General features: G+C 37.0%; 2 protein-coding genes across 4 annotated transcripts in view; both read right to left on the bottom strand.

Moving 5' to 3' along the window:
• The window catches only part of LOC135696343 (drebrin-like protein B), a 38,812-nt gene continuing 13,253 nt past the window's right edge, over positions 1 to 25,559 (bottom strand). The window contains exons 10-18 of one of the 3 annotated variants that reach the window (XM_089112430.1): positions 15,937 to 16,263; positions 13,241 to 13,297; positions 12,747 to 12,794; positions 8,815 to 8,872; positions 7,775 to 7,920; positions 5,838 to 6,000; positions 1,543 to 1,694; positions 1,265 to 1,352; positions 1 to 635 (exon numbers count right to left, since the gene is read on the bottom strand). In XM_089112430.1, coding sequence (XP_088968556.1) covers positions 499 to 635; positions 1,265 to 1,352; positions 1,543 to 1,694; positions 5,838 to 6,000; positions 7,775 to 7,920; positions 8,815 to 8,872; positions 12,747 to 12,794; positions 13,241 to 13,297; positions 15,937 to 16,263 — 1,176 coding nt within the window. In that variant the 3' untranslated portion in view covers positions 1 to 498. The remainder of the gene's footprint in view (positions 636 to 1,264; positions 1,353 to 1,542; positions 1,695 to 5,837; positions 6,001 to 7,774; positions 7,921 to 8,814; positions 8,873 to 12,746; positions 12,795 to 13,240; positions 13,298 to 15,936; positions 16,264 to 25,559) is intronic. The other 2 variants (XM_089112431.1, XM_089112432.1) reach the window with 2 other exon arrangements.
• Positions 16,350 to 20,292, bottom strand: LOC135695871 (extracellular calcium-sensing receptor-like). The gene has a single exon (XM_065215065.2). The coding sequence runs from the start codon at positions 19,238 to 19,240 to the stop codon at positions 16,532 to 16,534; it is 2,709 nt and encodes a 902-aa protein (XP_065071137.2). The 5' UTR covers positions 19,241 to 20,292; the 3' UTR covers positions 16,350 to 16,531.

Here is a 25,559-nt window from a genome sequence, read left to right as displayed (position 1 = left end):
TTCAACACAGGGACCACAAGGGATAATAAAAGCAGAACAAATGTCAACTGTTCATCACAAAGCAACATCTGACGATATTACTAAGAGTTAATCTTTACGAACCGTTTTACAAAAAGTTTGTTTGACAAAAAATAATTATCAAAAGCTAACGTTGGGTGCAAATGTGGATACAGAAAATTGGCGAGGAGTACAAGGTGGAGATATAAGCAAAGACAAAACATTTAGAATTAAAGCAAATAAAATGTACTTGGCTTTAATCTGGGGCCTATAAAGCTGCACTTCTGTTTTACTCAGTTCAACTCAGCAACATAAGACATGCTCTCACGAAAACACCTCTTCCTCTTAAGAACAGCACATTGGTCTTTGCTGCATTCAAGTACAGCGTGACATTTATACCCTGATAAGAATCAAGCTTAGTTTTATATCTATAAAATTTTCTTAAAAAGCTAGATATCGTGCCGATTGATTTAATAAAGCGGAAAATCGCTTTGTTTGATGCTAAATAAGTTCAACGTAGTTCGCAGGAAACATCCCATAACGTCCATCAGGCGCTTGTCCTCTCCACCAGTTTTCGTCACATTGATCAATCTCCGTGATGACGTCATCAGGATCAAATGAAATTTCAGTTTCGTCAGCTAAAAGAAGTTATTTTTAGAGCACTGTGAGAGGACTGGTACTAAGCATCACATAAAAACACAGAAGGGTATAGGATCTTACGAAAAGAGGCATAAAATGAAAAATGCTTTAAGATTTGTATGCATTTGGTATGATCAGCGTGGGGGAAAGTTTTTATCAATAATATGGAAAAGAAAGTTGAATTAAGAGCTATTTTCATAAGGGTAAAGCTGGTTGGAATGATATATGTTGAAACATAAAGATGACCATTTATTCTTGCTTGCTATTCTGTTTATTTTCAGAAGGGGTAACTAATCATAAAGGAAAGCGAGAAGTATAAGGAATTAATATAGGGTTTCCAAGATCAACTACAGAGGGAAAAGCAGTACTTGTGCGGTGAGGAGGGATTAGGTACCAACTACCACGGGTAATATTCCGAATGGATTGCAAGTCAAATAACGTTATAAGAGCGCGGTAAAAGATGCCATTGAGCACGGCCAAAATAACAGCCATTTTCATAATTGTCAAAATTTCAGTCACAAATTTGAATAAAATTGAGTTGATGGTACTTGATAATAAAACAGAAATTACGCGAGGATGGGGGCAAACAAGCAAACTGGTTACATAGAAGCGAAGTTCTATTTTATACCTGCTTGGTAATCGTAAAGGGCTCGGGCGGAGATCCCTTGTGGCTGACTTGTCATTTGAGCCTCTTCGAGTTGGCTTTCGGTTGTGCCCTAAAAAGTGACGAAGTTTCGACGTAACTGCATCATAAAACCAGTTAAATTCAGTTTCTAACTTAAGGCACTAAAATATAATCTAGTGAACCTTTAAAAAATACCAAAGCCGTTGATAGATTTAGCCTCGGTATTGCACGTTTATGAAAAGTGAACGTGAAAATGCATAATCTGTTTACATTGTACGTACCGTTGCCTCTTGTGAATCAAGCAACTCGACGTAATTAGCAGGGAACAGTCCATAAGCTCCACTTGGAGCCCGTCCTTTCCACCAACCATCGTCAACCTTCTCAATCTCTTCGATGATATCACCAGGATCAAAGCTTACTTCATCCTCACCCTCTGTTAACGAGAGAAAAATAGCTCTTAATTACAAAATCACATTAGAACTTAATAAACAAGGCTACAAGCAACGAGGAATGGTTAGACGAAATATCTTCCAAGTAAGAACATAACCTATGTTGTACAAAACTTGCAATGCTACATCAGGCCATACATTTCTTACAAGTCCTTAAATACTTGGTTATGTTATTTAAACTCTATGATTGGAAGGTTTTCAATCCTCTTTCAATGTCGATGCTTATATATAATACATATTTTCAAATTTTGCTGCCAAACAATTTTTCTGGCATTATACTTCAGTACAAACAGAGTGATTCTAAAACAAGTACAGTTCAAAGCATTTTCTTGAAATCAAGATGAAGGGACTGGCAGTTTAACTTCACAACAGAAACATACAACAAGAGGCTTCTAAAGGCATCGCATTCTGTTAATTTAAAGACACGTTGATCAGTGAAATAACCCAAAAACCAGCAGAGTTTCGTTGCTTGCTTTTATTAGTGATGCTTCTCACTCACAGCTTTCTGCTAATTGCAAGCAGTTAAGCAGGGGAAATTTGAGTGGATGGCTAGAAAAACTGCAGAATTCAAGTGCCTTTGCCTGTTCAACTCTCATAAAAACACGAGACGTAGAAACTAAGGCATAGGCATACGCGCAAATGTTTATTAAGAAACTGTCTTTAAGAAACGGAGCCTTAAGATGACAACAAATATCAAGAAGCCATAGTACTGATCAGCCTCAACCTTTAAAACTGCTCGGAAATCCATCTTTGAAGATTAAAAAGAGGAAGAACTCTTTGCTATCAAATTTACCTCAACAATATGACATCTATTTGCTGTAAAACTGACATAGATAAAAGGAGGAAGAACTCCTTGCTATCAAATTTACCTCAACGATATGACATCTATTTGCTGTACAACTGACATAGATAAAGGGAGGAAGAATTCCTTCCTACTAAATAGATGATATAAATTTCATGCCATCTTATGTTACCTGTTCCTTTTTTTCAAAACTAGCTCGCTAGCAATTGGTATTTGAGAAACATTTAGAAACTGCAACTCTTAAATCAACAAAACTGAAAGCAACCATGGGACAAGCTTCTTATAAAAATTCGTGAATTAACATTTTGCTATAATGTGCGTAGTTCTTTGTAATTGATGTTGATCTCTCTTTAGCGTTCTGTGCAAACGCTACACGGAAAAAGAGATCAGTAAAGCAGTAAGAATTAATCCTTTAAACCAGAGACAGCAAGTTGCTACATTGATCAGATCTCTCGGCTTTAAAATTTTGTTTCACTAGTTCCAAAGCAATGAAGTTTAGGAGGATTCATAAAGATATATGTTTTATGTTAATAAACAACCGATTTTTAAGACAGTTTTGTGGTTGCATCACTTCGATTTTGTATGTTTGGGACCATCACGTGTTTCCTAAGTTGACGATGCTTTATCTGACATTGCTGGTCCTAATGTCAGCGGTTAGGTACTGAATATATGCGCTGTCAGCGGAATATAAAATTACTAGATCCAGAATATACGCCCTTAGCTCCTTCGTCGCTTCGCAATCACAGTTAAAAGGCAAGCAAAAGCTAGCAAGCCTTTGTAGGTAAACAAATTAAACGCAAAGATATACGAATGTCAAACTAATGCATCTTCAATGATGTCCCACAAACTTTCTGCCTAAGTCCTATTTTTTTGCTATTGCTTTAGACAAAAATAGACAAAACTGACTAAAATGAAAACCAAAGCAAGGCATGTCACTTAAAATTTTGGTTAGAGGTCAAAATAAACTGGATAAGATATAACCTAAATTCATGGTACCCTTCACGAATTGGAAGAAAATCAGTTGGGTTTCAGACCTGCCTCTAGAAAAAAAATTCATTGCTTTTTAATTTGGATGGCCAGAAAACGCATTGCTGATAAAATGATCAAAGTCGACGCTCTTTCAAGTAGCAGTTTTCGATACGACATTTTTTCAAAAAAACCTAGCAGAGACACCCAACCAAGAAGGGGAAAGACTCAGAGTGCTTCACGAGCTTGCCATGATTTGACAGCCTGCTTGAGAGCACTTTTGAAAAGGCTGCAAAAATAATCTTTATTCGAGGTCATAAAATCCAGAGCTTGTATATACCAGGTCATGTTTTACTTCAGCCCTGTATATGTTTTGAAATCAATTCCTAAATCTTTTAAACAATCTTATGCAATGCAGGGCCCACGCCACAAATTGAAAAGTTCGAGGGCAAGACTAGCAAAAGTAGGGAGCGAAAGCTTCTTTACCCTTACAGCAGCTTTAAAACTAGGTCGCAAAAAGTGGGGAGGAGGCCATGGTTACCCTGGCCCCCCGGTGGCGTGGGCCCTGCAATGAATAAACTTCCAAATAACTGGGATTAAAAATGTACAAGAGCAAAAGAGCTACAAACTACTGGTGTTCTTGAAACAGGAGCAAATACGACATCATAACTTATATACATGAAACTCTCGCCAATAAGCAGTATGGTAGTAACATTTTAAATGTAAAGACGTTTGAATGGCTGTTTCCTACAGATAGCCATACACGTACAGCAGAGAACGTTTATCAAGTCTTTACTTGCTTATCAAGGCAGTTTACTTTTTAAAAGAACCTGTTAAGCTCGTGCCTTCAGATTTTTAGCAATAGGAACAAGGATAATTGACTTATCTTGCTTTTACTAATAGGGGACCAAATGAACCCTTTAACATGGATAACAGTAAATCATAAATGGTTGAGGTTGAAATGTAGCACGTAGATCTACCAAATGAACGATAAATGAACGATAAAAAATGCTTAAAATGTAATGCCGATGGCGCCCATGCAGAGCTATGCGGTGGAAAAAGTATAAAGGCATAACTTTTTTTGTGGCATTCAAAACTACCATTTTTAATCTTGCAAATGAAGCTTGATTAAAGCTATTATTGAAATTCAAATCTATTCAGAACAGAGCTTTAATAATAATTTAAGGAAAAATAGACAGCAGAAAAACAATAAAAAATGTCTTATCGAAAACAATAAAAAAATACAAGACTTGGCTACTTTTCGTTAAATGCCAAAAGAGTGCATCTATGGAATTTATGATCCCACGTCTAGAACCCTTTAATCAAAATCAGAACACCCCTAATAATAAGCATGCAGCTAGAATTCTGGGAGTCAAAATAGAATCAGGAAAAAAGGATTCAAGGATCAAAGATACTTGAGCGACTTTCCGAGCGGCTTTTTCTTTCTTTCTTTCTTTCTTTCTTTCTTTCTTTCTTTCTTTCTTTCTTTCTTTCTTTCTTTCTTTCTTTCTTTCTTTCTTTCTTTCTTTCTTTCTTTCTTTCTTTCTTTCTTTCTTTCTTTCTTTCTTTCTTTCTTTCTTTCTTTCTTTCTTTCTTTCTTTCTTTCTTTCTTTCTTTCTTTCTTTCTTTCTTTCTTTCTTTCTTTCTTTCTTTCTTTCTTTCTTTCTTTCTTTCTTTCTTTCTTTCTTTCTTTCTTTCTTTCTTTCTTTCTTCTGTCTTTCTTTTTTTTACTACATTTACTTACTTGATTGTCTTTAATATTCGTTTAAGAGGGGTGTAAGTTATCCAGATAGTACTTTTGTTAGGCATTGATGAAAAGAAAAAAATCTATGGGTCTGTTTATATGAGCAAATTAATCCCACCTCTCAACCCATAATCTGGCAGATGCGATAAAATCGTCGAATGTTTACATGCAATTTCTAAACCACCTTCCAGCTGTATATGGAGAAAATAATCCCACCTTCCAGCCTGTTTGCTGACAAGTGGGACGAAATTTGATCGCGTTTAAATGAACATTTCATCCAATCTTACAGCTTCATCCCACTGTTCAGCGTTTATATGAAAAAAATTCATCCCACCTCAGTGAAATTCCACCTCTCATGAAGTGGGGTCTCACTTAGCCGGACTGGCTTGCTTTCCATATAAAAGCAAGACGAAAAACACAAAGGATTCTATAGAAGAGTGGGATCTCACCTCTCAGCTCACAGGCTGGAAGGTGGGATGATTTTCTCAATATAAACAGGCCCTAAGAAAAAATATTATTTTTCCTGTGCTTGGAAATTTCAGAATATAACTGTACATGAACAAGAAACTAAACTTTAGAAAAGCATTTTTTTGTATAAAACAGAATGCTACAAACCTGCTTGGTAATCGTAAAGTGCTTTGGCAGAAAAGCCTTGACTTGCTGGAGCCGGTTCCTCGGCCTGAGAAGCTGGAGCCTGTTCCTCGGCCTGAGAAGCTGGAGCCTGTTCCTCGGCCTGAGAAGCTGGAGTCTGAATGGTTGGTGCTTCTGTAGGCTGCTTCTGAAATGGATATCAGATATTATATATACACGGTGTATGAAACCAGATATGCAAATAATCTTTTGGTGGTACAAAACTTGTAAATAGCTTTGAAAAAAGCAAACATTTAGTAAACTAAAGCTTTTCGTCTGACACTCTTCAGAGTTTAAAACGTCAGAACATAGACCGAAAACTCTACGCTAAGAAATATATATACCCAGTATATATACACATCCCCAAAGAGAACAGCCACCTCGGTCTTGCAAATCCAAAATTACTAATAAGACCTGCGATTCTGCTATCGGGCAGCATTTGCTAGAAAACCCAGATTGTGCAAAAAACTATAATGGCGACATGTTTCGGATTATTGGTAAAGCCCGATCGTCGTTCCACCTAGCAGTTTTAGAATCTATCTACATAAGCACGAAAAAACCGCTACTGTGTAGACAAAAGGAGTTCGTTTTCACCTTAGGACTCCATTGGTAACATTCTAATAGGCAAGCGGCACTGATTGGTCAACCTTTACAGTCATGTGCTCGTGTTTCTGATTGGCCTATTTCGATCCACAACTGGGTATATATATTTCCTAGCGTAGAGTTTTCGATCTATGTTCTGACGTTTTAAACTCTGAAGAGTGTCAGACGAAAAGCTTTAGTTTACTAAATGTTTGCTTTTTTCAAAGCTATGAAACCAGATATATAGAAAACAATGGCAGCTTTGGAACTTTATTAATTGGGACATAGTGCGATGGTTCGGGAAGATCAAGAAGCATCTACTTGTACAGATTGTCTCATTTGGATTTCAACATTGATTATTTTATGTAACGAACCATCTACGAACACAAATGCGCTTCTATGAAAATATAAAATGGGCTTGCGGCAGTAGAACTGCACAATTCTGAAGAGCTGTCTCTTGGATTTCGTATTCTGTGATATACCCCCTCGCCATTCAGCAGCACTCCAATTTGTGTCATCAAATTTTTTTCTTGCAAATTTAATTTTTTCAGATTTTTGCAAATTTTTGCAATTTTTTCAGCAAATTTAAATTGCCCTTCAAGAGATTCTAAGGGAATAGAGTTTTTTGGTAAAAAAAATATCAAGGGTAAAATGTATAGGCCTTTTGGTGGTTGGCTATAAAGAAAAACTTTACATTTGACATGGCTAGGCTCAAATTCCTGGCAAAACTCTTGGCAAACTAAACCAAATTTTTTTGTAGTTTGTCAATGGTTTCTCCGTTTCGACACAATTCTATGATTTAGGCAACGTCTATATGGACCTGGCTTGAAAATCTGCGCTCTAACCTTAATGAAACAAGTTCTACGTCTACACGGAAACGTACATTTTATAAAATTCTTGCGCTTTTAAATATACCATTATTTAAAGCATTTTAAAAGAAATGGCTTAATTTTCATGCAAAACTTACTAATGCAGATGAGGCTTCGATATTGCCCCATCACTTCCAATTGGGTATTTACAAAAGAACTGCACCAGGTGGGTGCTATTTAAACCATAAAATGTCCATTTACAAAAACAGCGTTATAGCATCAGGACATGCCGATGACTTTTAGCCGATATAATTCCTTCGTACTATTATAAGTTACCCCCCTCGCAGTTCGACCACTGGGAATATCCACATTCCGAGGCAATAGCTGGATTGGAAATTGGAATGAAATGGAACAAGGCATATATCAATACTTAACATTACATTTCTTAATATCAACTCTACTAGGTAAGCAGTTTATGAAAATCTAATGCATAACTGCAAGCAATCATTTGAGGCAATGAAGTTCTCTAACCTCCTCGTTGTCAATGATTTCGACGTAATTAGCAGGAAAGAGTCCATAAGCTCCGCTTGGAGCCGTTCCCCTCCACCAACCTTCGTCAACTTTCTCAATCCCTTCGATGATATCGCCAGGATCAAAACTTATTTCATCCTGACCCTCTGTTAATGAAAGAAAAAAATCTCTCACAACGTCACATTGTATTGAGGTCACCCTTGCCTTGAGACTACGTACACAAGGCTTTGACAATAGAAAAACAATTCTTGAATATAGTTAACTGTTCATTGTTTGAAGTTTTTGTTATCAGTGTTCTCGGCACTGTAATAATGAAGAAAAGTGGACACTCTCTGGAATCTGCAGTAAAGTATGAGCGACTATTCGTTAAAATTTGCGTACAACCTGAAAGGATGCCGAGGAAACAAAAGACAAAACAGTAGATTGTGTTTAAATTTTGGAGACTTCTTGAATTAGTAAGGTTTGTTGCTTTCCGTTTGTTTCTAGCGAATTAGATTTGATACCTACACTCATTTTTTTATAAGAACCAGTAAATTTAAATTCAGGGTGACTTTTCTAAATTTTTTCGAAAATTTGAGGCTGGATTGTTTTTTATTTGTTCTTAAATTAAGAGGGTGTAAGCAGTGCAAGTGCTAGCTTTTTCGCTCCAGGAAGGTGTTCAGGCCTCATTTGCCAACAAAGTGAGTGAGACAACCTTCATTTGTCACCAAGTTTGAATATTTACCGAAAATGCACCCACACATCGCTAAAAATCCTCGATTTTGAGAAAAAACGTTGTTCAAAATTGCATTTTGCAGAAGCTCAGCCTCAGCTTGTATTTAATTTGTTCTTAACTTTTGAGGCTCGTGTTCTTATAAAATTGTTCTTATAAAAAAAGAGTGTAGTTTATCAAAAATCATCCAACGGCATCTATATTAGCTCTGTTCCTCAGAATTGTACTAAGAAATGATTTGGCATGGAAATTGGTGATGGGCGAGTGGAAAGGAAGAATGGTTCAAAGAAAAAGCAAAATTTAATTGTAAAGTAATGTATGTACACACCTGCCCTATAGTCAAACAAGGCTCGTGCAGTGCAGACATTCTGAGTTCCTGAAGTGATCTAAAAACGGCAAAGTAATGCGATTACTATCCTGAATAAATGAAGAAAAATCCTCGTTTATTACGGTCAGCCGTATGTCGATCTTAGAATATTTAATAACAGATAACTGTACTATTATAAGTTACCCGTATGTAAGAAACCAAATCATGAAGCGCTGGTGGATGTACTTAACTACTTTACTACAATACTTTAAAGAAAGTTCTTAACTCCCCCGTTTATACCAACGAACTTTAACTGAAGGTTATAAACTGTAATTTGCACACTAGACATACCAAAGTTCGCAACAAGCACAGTGTACAAATCGACTAAGCACCGACGACTACATCAAATTAAAGGATACTGAATACATAGAAATGTTCTTTTGTCATTTTAAATGATTAAAACATTAACTCTCTATCCGCACTTCATGTTCTTTTAGGGCTATGCTTGCAGCACTGGTACGTACATACGGCTTCTGTTTAATGCTGAAAGTTGCCAATGGTTTATGCTATTCGTATTTAAGGCAGCTATCGGAGTCTTCCCAGAAGGCGTTTGATTCTTGTTAGGTGCCATCCGTAAAGTACGCATGCGCATATGGCGAAGGGGTTTGCCAAAGCAGAGGTTTGTTCAGGGGGAGGGGATATTTTAACAAAGGAAGTCTTTGAATTAAAATTAAATACCCCCATCATCCAACCAATAGGAACTGCAACATCCTTAATCAAGTCTTGGGGCTACATTCCTTTATAATAGCAGTCCATTTTCCGTTGGTGCATCAACACAGGTCGCTCCACCTAACCTATTTAAAACCAAACAAGGATGAAAAATGTTTTGATGCCGTTTTCTTGGAGTACAACCAACTATAACCAACGTAAGCAGATTCAATCAGGGCAATAATGGGCTAAACGTTTCGTCGCTTATCTCTGGTTAACGACCGAATTTTAAAAATGGGGACGACAAAGTTTTAGATATACTCCTTTGCTATGCATAATTGTATGAAGAACTTCAAGAATGACAATTTTTGCGTTCAGCGTTAACTTTTTGTGGCGCCGGTTTTTCCCCACAGCTTTGGATAGGAGGTGCGAGCGTTACTGTTGCGGCTGATTCGATGCTATTTTCTCTTCAGATTTCTATTGTCTTTGACGCTATACCATTGGCTGGTTGAAATTGTAAACAAACAGTCTGATTGGCTCAAAACATTTTTTATCCTTGTTAATAAAACCCAAACCTTATATATAACTTGATTAGCTCAAGTTACAAAGCAACTTTAAGTTCTGGGCAGGGATTTGACAAGAAACGTGCACATTCCCCTCCACTAAGGGGCCGACACACCAAAAACATAAAGAACAGTGAAAATCATAAAAAAATGTAAATAATCCATAAACCCCAAGAGATCAATGAAATTAACATGGATTCGAAGCAGTGCCTCCACTATTCAAATTTAAATTTCCTTAAAGCGAGGCTGAAATTTTTCAAAATTTCTTAAAATTCCTTAAACCGGAAATCTATTTTCTGTGAATATTTCCTTGTTAGTTCCATCCCAAAAATTGGTCATCCCATGACTAACAGTCAGTATGCATCTACAAATTTTGAACGATTAATGAATAATTCATCCATTTTATGCTTTAAATGGCCATTTGAATGCTAAGGTGTTGAAACAGTCAAATAATCATCATAAATTATAAAACTTGAAGAGGGGATCCTCTAGCCACGTATTCCGAAATTTCTGCTAGTATCTTTTTCTCTATTCTGTTGCTAAAGCTGCAGTTTTACCGTCAAAAAAATTTCGCTTCATCGTGACGATAGAGCAATTCGAAATGAAGTTTAAATCCAATTGTTTTAGCCCAAAGAAACGATCTGATTTATTCAAAAATACGGAAAAAGTTATTCAAAAACACCAGTTTCCTTTAGAATCGGTGATGGGTCGTCATCACCTAAAAAAGCTATAAGAAAATCAACAACCGACAACCTCTTGGGTCGTCATTAAGACAATTCTACCGCAACTTTTTCGTTGCTAACGCATAAGACGCTATATCCTCGTTGTTAAATTACACATCTAAAAAAGCAAACATTGAAAATATTTTGAACTTTTGGAAAAAAAGTTAATACTCTGAAAATTGCTTGAATCTTGCCATTCCTTAAAAAATTCCTTAGAACTTGTAATTCCTTAAAAAAATCCTTGATCTAAGGAAAATTCCTTGAAAGTGGAAACACTGATTCGAAAAAACACACCATGCTTTATATATAAAGGGGATTGGGAGGGGGGAGAGACAGGAGAAGAGAACAGCGCAGACATAGTACCCAAAGCAGATAAATACACTCATCCGAGTCAAGTGACAAACTTTCATTCAAAAACACAAACTTCAAAACCCCTACTTCTCTTTTATTCCCAAAGTCACAAAAGCAGCACTTGAAGGCTTAATGCAGGAATGAAAGCATGAGCCTTACCACCCAGATTTGAATAACACAAATAAAATAAAAACCCACCGTAAAAACATCTTCTACAACATCCCTTGTAAAATTAACTCTAATGAAACTATATTTAATCACTATGGACGGAGAAAACAAAGCTCTCATTCGCGTTGATTAAAAACATATCTCCCTTGATCCATTTGATCTTTTTCAATTTCCGTTCTTTTTAAAGGGAGCCTATTGTGTTTAGAGATTTTTGCTATTTTCGCGTCAGTAACAAGAGCAGTTGAACACACAAATTCACAATTTACTTCTTGCTAATTGCAAAGAAAACAAACGAAATTGAAAGGGATTCGGCGACAGGTGTCGGTGCTTCTTTACTTCAAGTCCCCATCTATTGAAGTAAACTTTCAAGACTGTAAAAAGTGACAAACTACCAAATTTTTTCGAATCCCGTTTAATAAAATTTTTCCTACCATTTTAACCCTTGTAATACTTGAATTGAAAATAAAATTTTTAAAAAAACACAGTGAAAGCTATAAAGAACGTTGGGATTCTTTTTGTTGGGCGGCGTGAAAAAGCCGAAGGGAGAGGGGGGTGGTGGGGCGGCGTAAAAAAGTACGGGTCCGTATTGGTGGGGGATTAGGATTGCATACGTACTTTATGGATGGTCGCTTACTTTTGCAACAACGCCCTGTCTTTTTTGGAAATTTCCTCTCAAAGTCTTGAACCTCATCTGGAAATCAAACAGCAGTCAGTACGAGGAAGCGCCGCTTACAGTGAAGACTCTTAAGCCTGACTTACACGAGACGAATTTTTCGCGTTAGTGCATCTGCTTAAAACTGTTGCTGTTGAGCAGGCCAATAAGCACCAACAATTCAGCAATTTGAAAAAATCTTGCCTATTTTTTTTTATTTCTGCCATATTAGTAGAACGATGAAACTTTCAAGCCAGTTTTCGTAAATTTGAAATTCAAATTTTTAAATAATAATCTGATATAAATCAACTTACATGGATTGTGTACAAGGAACAGGAAATGAATAATTACCAACCTATTTTATTGATATTTTAAAGGCGAGAGTGTTTGAGAAAAAGAATGCGGAAAAACGCAGGCCATCTGAAACCAAAACAGAAGTCAGGTGTCTTCCAATGCTGTTCTGATTGGTTTATTTTACAAGGCGAAAAAGTTCGCAGCAAAAAAGTAGGAATGGTTTCTACTTTTTCGCTGCGAATTTTCTAATCTCTACTTCTGCGCATATTTTTCGCGCATTCGCGGCGAAAAATTCGCTTCGCACGAAAAAATTCGTCTCGTGTAAATCAGGCTTATGTCTCTTGGTCTTCGTGGTTATTTTGAGGTCAGATGCACAGACAATTCCCAGAAAGCCAAGACGTGTATATATAAAAATTTGTGTCACGATCGGGCGGGACTTGAACTCAAACAACGCTCTTAAGACTACAACATATTGTAGGAACATTGTAACGCTACCTCGGGCTCTTTTTCGGTTTCAGCTGCCTGACTTTGGTGGTCAACCTCCTGCAACAATAACAAAAAACAACTCACAACAATAACAAAAAACAACTGCATGAAAAACAACTGCTTAAAATTTACGGTCAAGGCTACCTTGTGAAGACTGGTTATAGCCATCTTATCATACCCACCATATCATTCTTAATAGATAATTTTATCCCTACCAAGGAAACTAGAGTTACTGCTAGCTTGATAATTTTGAAGTTGCTTCTACAATTTTGGGAAGAATTTTTGGAACAACCTACTTGTCCTTTATTCGGAGATCACTTGGAGGTGTCCCTTCCTGGGAGGAATCTGCTACTTTGAGAGGTTTTTTACTGTGAGGTGTCTGTTGCGAGAGGGTGTATGTGAATGGGAAGTTTCCGTTAAAGGGAAATGTATATTTCCTTACTTGAAAAAATACTTTAACAATGGGCTGAATGAACAAAAAATGGGAATTTTTATAAGATTACCTCACTTTGCTGTTCGACTTCAGCTTCAGTTGAAAAGGTTTGCTGGTCAGGCTCCGGCTATAAAAGGTTGATTTAATGCTTTAATGATACATTTCAAAACACGAAGACAGGCCGAAATTTCAACAAATTTTTTGTGTCTCTAATCGCTACGTCAATCGAAAGCTAACATCAAAAGAGACCTTAAAAAAGCTTCGCACTCTAGAGTTTTTCTCACTGCTATATTACAAGGTCTGACAAAATGCTGTTCTTACATGCTGTTCTGTATCGGCAGCATACAAGTTCAGAGCCGAAGATTCGAAACCTAATTAATTTACTCTTATCAAAAATCCTTCTCATTTCGTACATTCACCTATTTTGGCCCCAGTTTCTTTTCTCGCAAAACTTGAGATAACCCAAAATTGAAATACGATCCTGTTCAAATTTTGAGACCTTTATTAAAAATCAACCTCAATCTGTAAGTTTACTTAAATCGATGTTGTAATGGAAAGATTAACACTGGCTACATCCATGCAACTCTGTAAAAACCTTATGCAACGTTGACTTTTGGTGGGAGGTGAAGCAGGTAATTAGCAAGAATTGTTATTAAAAATAAACTGTGCTTTCTTTTATCAACAAAAACATTGAACAAAATAACAGCAGTGCAAAATTTTCTTCGTCGTTCTTGAAAGCACATCAAGAAAAGGTGAAACTTTTATAACTTTACAGCCATGTGCTCGCAGTTCTGAATGGCCTATTTCCATCAACAGCTGCGGTTCTCGATCAATGTTCTGACGTTTTATACTCTGGAGAGTGGCAGATTATACCTAGCTGAAGAATGTCATAAAATGCTTCTCTTTTCAAAGTCAATTTTAAAGATAATTCTCTTGATCTCGAGATAAACTGAGTACTAAACAACAGTCCGTAAATCAAAGGAAATTCGTCACCGATCGACACCAGAAATACTTTAGCTGATTTGGATAGATTATAAATCTTCTTGACTCATAGGAGGAAAATTCAAATATACAGTCATTTAGGGATGTCTTTCAGTTGTTTTTGAACACTCTGCTACTTTGCAAGATGTTAACTATGTAGTTTCCTATTTTATTTATCCAAGAACGTCTATCTTCGAATTTGCTATAAAAACTTGGCACATTCGTTCCATTGCTTCAAATGGAGAGTGAGAGTTCACGAGGACTTCTAGCGTTGACGGTTCCGTTTTGTAGCGTTCCGCGTATGTTTTAGCGTTTTAGCTTCGTATCATATAACATGTTAAATAGGTTCTACAAACAAACCTTGAATAAGTTAGTATTTTAAGTATGCTTTTCACAAAATAAGTCTTGAAGCAGACGTTTGATTTGAGTTTATAGCCATATAAAAACGAGTTTAGAATGAAATAAAAATGCTCCAGAGATAAACATGCTATTTCTTCCTTACTTCAGAGATAAAAGCTCCTTTTCAAATACATTAGCCAAGGCCAGGACACACGGAGACCTCAAACGGATTAAGTGAGAAACAACCTGGACATTTCTTGCCGAAAAAAGTCAAGGTCAATATTCAGTTAAAAGCTGTTTGGTTGACTAGCGAGGCGATGTACTTGCTCACACCCTCTGCAGAGCTGTATCATCTTGTTCATCTTTATATTGTCGTGTCGCTTTTCCTTTTATATTTTCAACAATTAACTACTTGCCAGCACTTTCGTTTTTTTTAAATAACGAAAGGAAACCGTCCAATCCATAGTGAATCTTTTCTATGGTTTAAAACGGTGTGTAGTAGCTTAATGATTTTGAAGCGCCTTTAACGAAAATAATTCTCTGTAGTTTTGCTAATGACTTTTATTTTTCATTACTTCTGTGCGGCGACTTCAGCCATGGAAACAATTACGCGTTGCAGGTGCTAGGGTCTGTATTTCAGGATCTAAGCGCAATATTTCGCCGTACAAACGGATAAAACGTGAATATATCTTGTTAAAGCAGCCAAGAGCTGCTAGAAAAAATTAACTTTTAAATATATTCATACAACTGCTAAGGAAAGGAAGGGCGCAATGGCACTTTCCCTCTCTTCCCACATGGTATGAAAATATTGGGAACGTAATAGTCCACTCAACTATACTATCTGGCGTTCGGAAGGGATACATAAGAACAGAGAATATACTCAGATGGTTTTGTGCTAAATATTACTCTTTGCAAATTTGGAAAGAGACACATGCCCCCGTAACGGCTTTGCCCCTCCCCATTTCATTTGCACATTGTTAGATTGCGCAGCAATTCCTCGTCTTAAACGCTATTTTAAGAGTTCCTTTCAACGGCCATACTAAAGGCTTCCTTGATGGACTTCTTTCTTGCAGCTGGCGTACTTCCCAATATGAATGAACTTTCTCTTTCAATATTTAACTCTTTCCTTCAGTTTAATAGCCATTCATCACACAATACCCTCTTTGCGCTTCACAACCGAATCAACATTGCTCTTAATGTTATTTTAAATGTGTATTTATAAACCTCCAAAATCTTTTCCTTCTACTCAGCGCAATCTTAGTATAGTCTAGCTTTAAAGGACAATATGACAAATCGCCTGATTCTGAATTACGATATGCTTAACGCAAAGGAACGCAAAAGACATCTCTAAAAAGTATACAAGAAAACTGTTCAGGTTCTGTGAAGAGTTCATTCATTCATTGCCATACGAAAATTTTGGAGAAGGCAAATTATAAATTAACATACCAAATCCTGGGCTACAGCTGGAACATGTGGTAATTCCTTTTGCTCTTCTATAACAACAGGGGCTTGCTCCTGCACAGGGCTAGGTGGTAATTCCTTTTGCTCTTCTATAACAACAGGAGCTTGCTCCTGCACAGGGCTAGGTTCATCATGCGTAGTATCTACAGTAGAGACGTATTGCTGCTGTACAGCCTCCTGTGGTTCATTGATGACCTTAGGAACTTTTTTCTTTGGCTGTGTCGGAGGAGGAACTTTGCTCTTGGCAGCAGGGGCAAACTTGCTGCGCTCCGAGTCTACTGATTGTCGAGAAGAAATTGCAGACTGGACTTCCTTGAGTTAATATCAAGAGTCAAGATTATAAGAAATTGCTATAGAATAAAAATTTTGAGTTTGGAAAGTCAGAAATTAGATATTGATAAACAATTTCAGTAATATGTTGTACAAACTAACATTTAAGAAAAAATATTCTGAAAACTTTGAAATAAACAAATAGAAACTCATTATCACTGAATTATTATTGATAAAGATAAATCATTAAATCTAAACATTTTGTTCACTGGATTTTAAAAATAGTTTCAGCAGGTAGTCTTTGAAGAGGTTATCCATTTTCAACAGAAATTTCAAATGCAAGATTCCTTGTTTGTGATGTGTCAAATATCTTTGGGGATGACATAGGTGTCTTCAAAGTTGCTCCACGTTCATGTTGACTGCGTGCATGATGTGAGGGGGATGCCCCACTGGTTGACTTTTTGTAGCTTTGTTGTGCTTTCAATTTGGCCCTAAATCTCTCCACTGTGTTCTCCTCTGGCCGAAATACAATGACAAACATTTTTGGCCCATAAAGTATGAAGAGTCTAGCTGAAGTGGATATCAATGAAATGATCAGTATCATGAACTCTTTTGTAATTGGTGTACTCATACTAAAGTACAATGGGAGGAAAAAAAGCCAGGCAAGGCAAAACGAGAACATTGCAAAACTTGTATATCGAGCCTCATTATAATTCTCTGGGAGTTTTCGAGCTCTGAAAGCAAATATGCTACAGGTCAAAGAAATTCCAATGATGTAGCTCAAAAGAATAAGAAACAACACATCAAAGTCTGAACCACATGAAAATGTCATTTCTGTCCCATCAGCACTCTGTCCAACTTTTTCGATAAGCTTTGGTTGAAATACAAAATGAAAAATTGTACATAACAGGCAAGCAATAACCGTGAGTGCAAAAACAGTCAAAAATTGGATCTTGTTATTGAGAACTCTGCTTGTTTTTTTCAACCTCCCAGCAGTTGATGCTTTGAAAATACGAAGCAGTCTGTCTGTTTTTGTGAATGTGACTGAAACAGACGCAGTGTAACAAATTACAAAGTAAAATGCTCTCAGGCTGCAAATTGCACTGGTTGGTCTCCAAATGTACAACAGTGGCATTAAAAATATCACTGTCATACTAGCAAGTTGCAACAATGTCAACTCTCGATTCATTGCTTTGACCAATGGGGTATTCCAGCGATGCAAAATCACACCCAAAATTGCAACCTCAATGAAAAGTACTACCAGAGAGCACACAAAAATAGAAAGACCCCAAAAGTTGTTGAGTGCAATATGTTTGTACATTGGAACAACACATTGTGTTCGTTCTCCATTTGCAACTTTTTCCCCTTGGCAAAGAATGCATTCTTTCATTCCAGCTTTAGGCTGTACCATCTTACTGGCACATGGCACACATCTCCAGCAACAAGGCTTGGATGGAAATGTAAAGGCAAAATATCCAGCTTGGCATTGTTCAGAACAGCTCGAGTTTGGCTGTGCTGTACTCCAATTAGAAAAAACAGGCCTTGTTCCTGGTAACAATGAAAGCAATCGAGATCTTGAATCCCAACCACCAATAATTGTAAATTTTGTTGTACCATTTCCATCACTTTGCAAATTTGTCAATGAATATGAAGCAACTCCTGGATCTCCATTTTCATTAAAGCTGACTGTAAGGCTTGTTTTTCCAACAAAATTCACTTTCTTGATAAAATCAAGCAGCGTGTCAGGTTGAATCTTTTTACCAAACGTATCAAAAGCATTGTGCAAACCATGCGCAACTGAGTAAACAGCATCCATTACATTAGCAAATTTGTTCCTTGGTAAGCCTGTAGCAGTGGGAGTATTATTGCAATAGTAGGTGATATTGTCTGTAGAGTTACAGCCAAAATTGTTTCTCCAAAACAAATCCAGCCATGGGTTGTATGCAGTTTTATTTGGGGACAAGGATGTTAAAAAGTCTTCAAACTTTGGATACACCACAGTGGTTGGAATAATTCCAAGAAGTCCACTTACAACACGCTTGTTTACATTAAATACGAGCTTATTGCTCCCCCATGTCTCTGTGGCAACCCATATTCTGTCATACAGTTTCTGCTTTTCTGCCTCTTTCAAGACAACATCCGCTTCTGGGTATTGACACCATAAAACTATTACTGTCGATTTCTTGTCTGCAACAAGTTTGCTAATAATTTCAGTAACTTTTCTCTCTCCAGCCTTTGTTGTTTCGAAAACTTCACTTACTGCAACGCAAATGCCTTGACTTTCAAGGCGAGGAAGAAGGTTTTCGACACCAAGTCTCCCGTAAGCGTCGTCAGAGGCTATGAACGAGACGTAAGTCCAGTTGAATTTTTTCAGTATGTCAACTATAAACATAGCTTGATACTCATCAGGTGGAATTGTTCTCAGAAAGGAAGGATAATAGTTCTTATTTGACAAGGCTGTTGAGGTTGACGAATAGCTGATCTGCGGCATCTTCACGCCATTAGCTCCCAGCACGCTGGCAATGGTAATAGACGACGAAGAAGCAGCGTCTCCGACAACTGCGACGATTGGGGGTTTAGTTTTGTTGCAGAAACACTTCACCGCCTCCATAGGTTGGTTATAGGTCAATTGTTTTCTAGGAGCGGAAGGAATCACCTTTGGTTCTTGTATAATGTCGAGGGTAGCTTGCAATCCAAAATCTGCATTATTGCAGGAGTCATAAATTGCGAACCCTAACGTGATATTTGGCAAGAGTTTCCTATCCTTGTTTATTTGTTCTATTGTGTACAGCATTGCTTCGACCCACATTAAACCAGCCGGATTAAAAACAAATTTTTTGTGACTTGCTGCGTAATAATGAACTGGGAAAATGCCTGCAATAATAAAGTCTGCAGTCGTATTCTTATGCCATGTCAGCGATGTGCACTGATGTTGCGCTTCTGTGAACGGGAGAGGCGGTACAACAATCAAAGTGGCGATAATTAAATGCACCACTCTTACGACAGCAATGTCATGCATTTTCGGTGGCTTGCTTCTTCCTGGAGTTCTGTTCAAAATGAGAAAACAGCCGCCTTGCGTTACGCTCCATCAATAATTGCAAAGTCTCAATTCAATGACAATTGCCAGAGCAGTGTTCTCATCATTTACACGGAAGGTCGATTTCTGATTGTTCATCTGTGTTCTATCGGTTCTATGTGAGTTAGGCAACCCAATTCGTTATATCAACTGAAAGTCTTGAGGGTGTCAAATATTGTCTTTTGTTTCATTCAGGGGGGCGATCGAACTGACAATCAAAACAGCCTTCATTGATAACATTCTCCGCGGAATCGGATGTAAGAATTGCGCGCTCTTTTGATCGCGACCACATGTCATAATCAGGCGCGAATTACATCTACTTCTACTTCCTGAATGTTGTGTCTTTTGTTCCTGTAACAAGCTTGAAAAAGTTGGAAGCTGCAAGCACTGTACTGCAAGTTGCAAGCTAACCTCACTGCCCCCGGAAACATTGTGGAAAGCTCCATCACTGTTATTTATACTGAGATTTGCTTAGTAACATAGGATGCGGGGGTGTATGAACAAACTTTTATCATATTACCAGTCTGACACAATATATGATGACATAAACACGCACGAAAATCGCTCACTCTCTTTCAACATTGCCAAACCAATTATAAAAGGAAGAAGTTTTGTCAATATTTAATCAATCAAGGAACAAATCTTTTTTATAAGTGAACAGTGAATTTACCAGGAGAATTCTATTAACAAATGAAATATGAGCCGAAAACACGCTAAATATAACTGGCGGAGAAGGGGGTAGGTTCAAAAGTCCGGATAATTTCTTACATACGAACACTCTATTTTATAAGAACCAGTAGCTAAATTTAAGTTTAGGCTGACTGTTCTTAATTTTGAGGCTGGATTGTTCTTAATTTGTTGAGGGGGGAGGGAGGAGCAGTGCGAGTGCTAGCTTTTTCGCTTTAGGCCTTATGTGAGACAACGTTCATTTGCCAACATATTTGAGTACTCGCTGAAAAGGCACCCACATATGGCTAAAACTCCTGGCTTTTGAGATAAAAAGTTGATCAAAATTGAATTTTACAGTAGCTTGTTCTTAATTTGTTCTCAACTTTTGACCAATTTTGAGGCTCGTGTTCTTATAAAATTATTCTTATAAAAAGAAAATAGTTAGGCCTGTGAACAAAAATAACTAAGATAATCTTGAAATACAAAAAGAATGAGATTTTAATGAAAGTATTTTGGAATACTGTTCGTTGTTCCCCTAGACCTACTACATTGTGTACACTCTTTTTTAATAAGAACAATTTTATAAGAACACGAGCCTCAAAACTGGTCAAAAGTTAAGAACAGATTAAGAATAGGGTGAGGCTGAACTTCTGCAAATTGCAATTTCGAACAACGTGTTTTCTCAAAATCGAGGATTTTTAGCGATGTGTGGGCGTATTTTCGGTGAATATTCAAATTTGTCAGCAAATTAAGTCTGTCTCACTCACTTTGTTGGCAAATGAGGCCTGAACACCTCCTTAGAGCGAAAAAGCTAGCAATAGCGTCGTCATGGTGACAAAATTACAAATACGTATGCAGCAAAAAATAGGTCTTCATAATCTATTTTGAATGAACTATTGAACAACAAGAATTCGTTCACACGTCAAATGCGTGGGAGTTTGTGGTGTTACTTAATGACGTCAGGCGTAGCTAATTGGGAGCACAAGGAGGAACTTATGTTTAGTTTCGTATTCTTACATGATGTATCAAAAATGCAGTGTTCATAACAAAGTCATTGCGATTTCCTAGCAACGCCACTGTGATCTCCCTAGCGACGCCACTGTGGCCCCCTAGCATTCCTTTAAAACTGCCACCGTACAAAGGGACACATTTTCTAGATACTGTTCTCAAAAATGCTTATGTTGGCACCATTAGCTACACCCTACTAAACGCTTTCTCTCAGGTCAGTTTGAAAAACACATTTTTGGTTCGAAAACCTAATCAGATTTGGCACAAACACATAGCCAAAAAAGTATCTGCATGTTGGTGATCCTCCCCTCTTTTGAATTAAACACGGAAAATGAAACTATGGAAAATCACTAGGGCTGGAGGGGGCTGACCCCCTCCCCCCAGTTAGAATGATAACAAATTCCCGGAAGATCACAGTGGCGTTGCTAGGAAATTTCGGAAGTCAGGCAAATTTAAACTAAATCACGATAATCATTTTCCGAAAATAATATTGCTTTGGAATTGTGATCTTTTGCGATTTTCCATATCTAGGGGAAAAAGTATCAAAATATATATAGCTTTCGATTGCGTATTGAACATTCCCCCGTTACAGCTCGTCTAACAAGGAAAAATCAGATTGTTTCAAGCAAACACGAATCAATATTCAAATGAAACTGACAATAGAATTTGCCAGGCTGTTTACATTGGCAGCAGAGGTGCAGGTGCGTGTTACTAATCAGGTTGTTAATAAACTGCCAACAAACAAACTGCAAGCAGTTTACTTCAAAAAGGATCAGCTTGTAAGAACTTTATTTGAGACTTTTTACAACTAGTGAGAACATGTGATAATACAAACTTTTGAAGTTGTTATCCAAACAAATGTCATAGGGTTACCGTTTTTAGCTTAAAAACATCTTTAGAATAACATGATTCGATGCTGCAAGATGCATGAAGGACTGAAGCTCGATAAAGGAGTCTCCCTTAAAGGCAATCTGTCTCGTTGTGGATTGGTTAACGAGAACAATAGCTGGAACAATAGCCTAAACACGATTCCAGGACTCCGCCATATTTTTTACAATGCGATGAATTAAAGGGGGACTGGAAACAATAAAAAATCCCTTTGTTCTTATAACCAATCAACGTCGTGACAGATTGCCTTTAAGTCTCAGTTTTAATTATTGGTGAACAGGCAAAGTATAAAAACAAGCAGCAGCAACAGCAACTGCTAACTACGACGAAACAACCACTCGAATGAATGCTCCTTATATATTGATAAAATGCAAAATCAACCTCTCTTTTAACGACACTTCGAAAAAAGTCTTCCTCGTTGGAAAGGGGCATTTGTCAGAAAATATACAGAAAATGAAAAGCGCATTTGTAGAGTTTAATTGTCAAGCTTCTTCAGTTTACTGCTAAAGAGGAAACCTTCAGTACAGCTGTTTTTCTTGAATTCTTATGCAACTGAAGGGAACGGTTTTTCCTTTTCAAAAGCTCTCCTTCCATTGCATGTCGTCGGTCTAAAAACTAAATTTCGCTAGAACTCTAACCATTGACTCTAACCCAACCTCCTTTTGCCTTTTTCCAGCTATGCTGAAAAAGTATGTTCTTCCATTTACTTAAGAAAATATAAACCAAAGTCGATTGCAGGATATATTATGTTTTCAGCATTTTATCAAATCTTTCCTTGATTGCATCTCTCCGTGAAACGTCATTTCCATTGCAACCAAGGACCGAGGTGCAGGAGGGGCCAGGGAGCCTTGCCCCCCAAACTTTAGCAGTATAAGTAAAATACTTTCATTTTGTAAAATATGGCTGTTTTACACTTATTTATCAGGGCTGCCCCCCCAAACAAGAAGGGGGGGGGGCAGGTCTATGATTGCAACACATATTGTCAGTCATGAGACTATGTATGTTTCCATATCATCGAGATTGAGTTGGTGCAGCGGCGAAAACCGTTCAACCTACCATCTTCTAACAAGGGAAGTTACACAACAACACCCAAAATTGATTGATTACGCCTCCCACCTCACACCACCCTGGGCACCAGAGCAACAAAATTTCGATCTTGGAAATGAACAACCAAGCGGAAGCACGCATGCTCTTTTTTATTTTCGCGCTCTCATTTATGTAGCTTTGATCCCCAGAGTACCTTCACCCCATCCAGTCAAAGTATTTGTGAATCATCAGGGGGGTCGGCATCCCATTGCTTGAGAACCTTTGGTAGATCATTAAATTCTTCATGATATTCAGCAGAGAAACGTTACAATTCTTCCTAGAAGTCAACGTGCTCAGCATCATGGGGTTCCCTTTCAATAATCAGGGGGGAATGAGGCTCCCTACCACTATAGCCCAGAACATAGACCTTAGGGGGATACAGGAGACAGAGCTTTCTATTGTTTGTGTATCATTTTTCCCCTAGACATGTTTATAAAAAATCCCAATGGTGCATTGTACTTTGACTTTATTACAGTAGTGTCCCGCATATAAGAAACAACTTCTTTGATTTCAGGTCTGATGCGTTTCTTATAAAATGAAATATACACTTAAAATCATGGTAATGTTTCTTATACAAAAAACCATATTCTACTATTGATCATCTACTCAGACACAATCTAAATGATTGTGATAAAAATACCATAATATTTTGAGTTGTAGTTGTAATTTATCACTTTTAGGAAAAGCTACAATTAATACAGAAAAGTGCTTTGTTTGCATTGAAAATTCTTATTCGTTTGACCAGGTTCAGTTTGATTAAACTGGAAAGCTGAAAACAAACAGTTCTTCCAGTCAATGATTGTGAACCCTCTCTTATCCTTTTATTTAAATAACTGACAAAATTGTAAGTGTATAATTTTGTTCTGTTTTTTCAAAGGATTAAGTTGTATAAAACCTTTGAATAAGAAACAAGCATTTTTTCAGACCCAAACCCGTTTCTTATCAAAGGGCTTATTTTTTTGAAAATCAGGGTCTGTGTTTCTTAAATTGTGTTTCTTATATGTTGACACTACTGTATTCTAATTTTTTTTACTTTCTCGAAAATTTCATTGCCAAGATATCTGTGTTTCTGTTGTTTAAAATATCCATTTTAATATCTCTGTTCATACTTCTTATTCTATAACAGGCACCAGGTGCATTTTCTTTCTCTCAACCGCATATTGCATGAGGAAATTTCTGAAATCGTCGGCAAAAAGATTTCCACTGCAACAAGTTACAAATTGAGGTTTAGAATAAGGAAAACTGCAACGCACCGAGAATAAATAACAGCGAATACAAAAATAAATTATAAATGTTATGCTGATAACTCGCCCTGGTACACAGGGCCTCCTCGGAGTTATAAATTGAAGGCTTTTACGGTATCTTTTACTGTTATCCGCACGTGCAACGATTCCCATGGAAAATCAGACCGAACTTAAAAACACGTCAGTCGGACGTTTTCATCAATGGGCAGGAAGCTGGCTAAAAATAGATTAGGTCGTTGGCTAAATTGGCATGCGGCGTCAATTATAAAAGATTCTCATATTTAATTTCTTCTTGTTCGTGCTGAACTGCAAATCAAACACATGAACAATAATGTAATATATCATGAACCAGGCTCTCGAAATTTTCTTTGCCATACACTCTTTATTTATAAGAGCATCTTTATAAGAACACAAGCCTCAAAACATTCTTTTTTCTGAATAAGAGCCAGTATATTAAAGTTCAAGCTAGCTGTTCTCAATTTTTTCCAAAATTTTAGACTGGATTGTTCTTACAACATAGAATGTAGATGCCCTTTTTACTACTTTCTCCTTTATTTATTTCAATTCAGATTTTTTTTATTTATGCAGTACACTTCCCCAAAATACTGAAACCAAAAACTATCTATTAAAGAAAAGCATGGATTTACATATTTTGACATATTTAGACACAAACGTAATGATACAACAGAATGTCATAAAAAGTGCACCAGAATGTGCGATAAAAAGGAAATCACAATATGACTTCATTGGACTGCAACTTGTTAAAAATCATAACCTCAAAAGTATTTTATCACAAAGGCTCAACGAAAAGCATATTGTAAAACTTTTGTTAGCCCTCTCCCCTCAATCTTTCTACAATTTCAAATTTTGAAATTGGAGCACTAAAACAGCGCATTTCTTGTAAAACCCATTGTCTAAACTGTAGAATTCTTAAGCGATGACTTCACGAAAATGTGTTTTTAGAACATTTAATTTGGATCTCATAACCTGAAAAACATCATGAAATATCTCTAAACGTGCGAAATCAGTTAGATGTGTTCAAAATTGGCCGAGGTATGGCAACATTAGCACACACTCTTTCACCATCAAACCTTTTATCTGTGATTTTGTCTCTGTTCATACCTTTATGAGCAGAGCCAAAATAACAGTAATCCGTTAACAAACTTTAAATCTTTCATTTGCCATATCTCATCCGATTTTTAACACATGTAGCTAATTTTGCATGCTTAGAAGTATTTTATGGTTTTCTTTTCAGTTATATGGTCAAAATTCCAAATTTTAAAAACATATTTTTTTGACATCACACTTAAAAACTCTAAATTGGAACTGTTCTATACAAGAAAAATATTCAAGACACAGCTGGGCAC

Source organism: Rhopilema esculentum, chromosome 14 (assembly GCF_057945365.1).
Source record: "Rhopilema esculentum isolate cy_ngs chromosome 14, ASM5794536v1, whole genome shotgun sequence".
Lineage (NCBI taxonomy): Eukaryota > Metazoa > Cnidaria > Scyphozoa > Rhizostomeae > Rhizostomatidae > Rhopilema > Rhopilema esculentum.
This window is presented reverse-complemented; position numbering and strand designations above follow the sequence as displayed.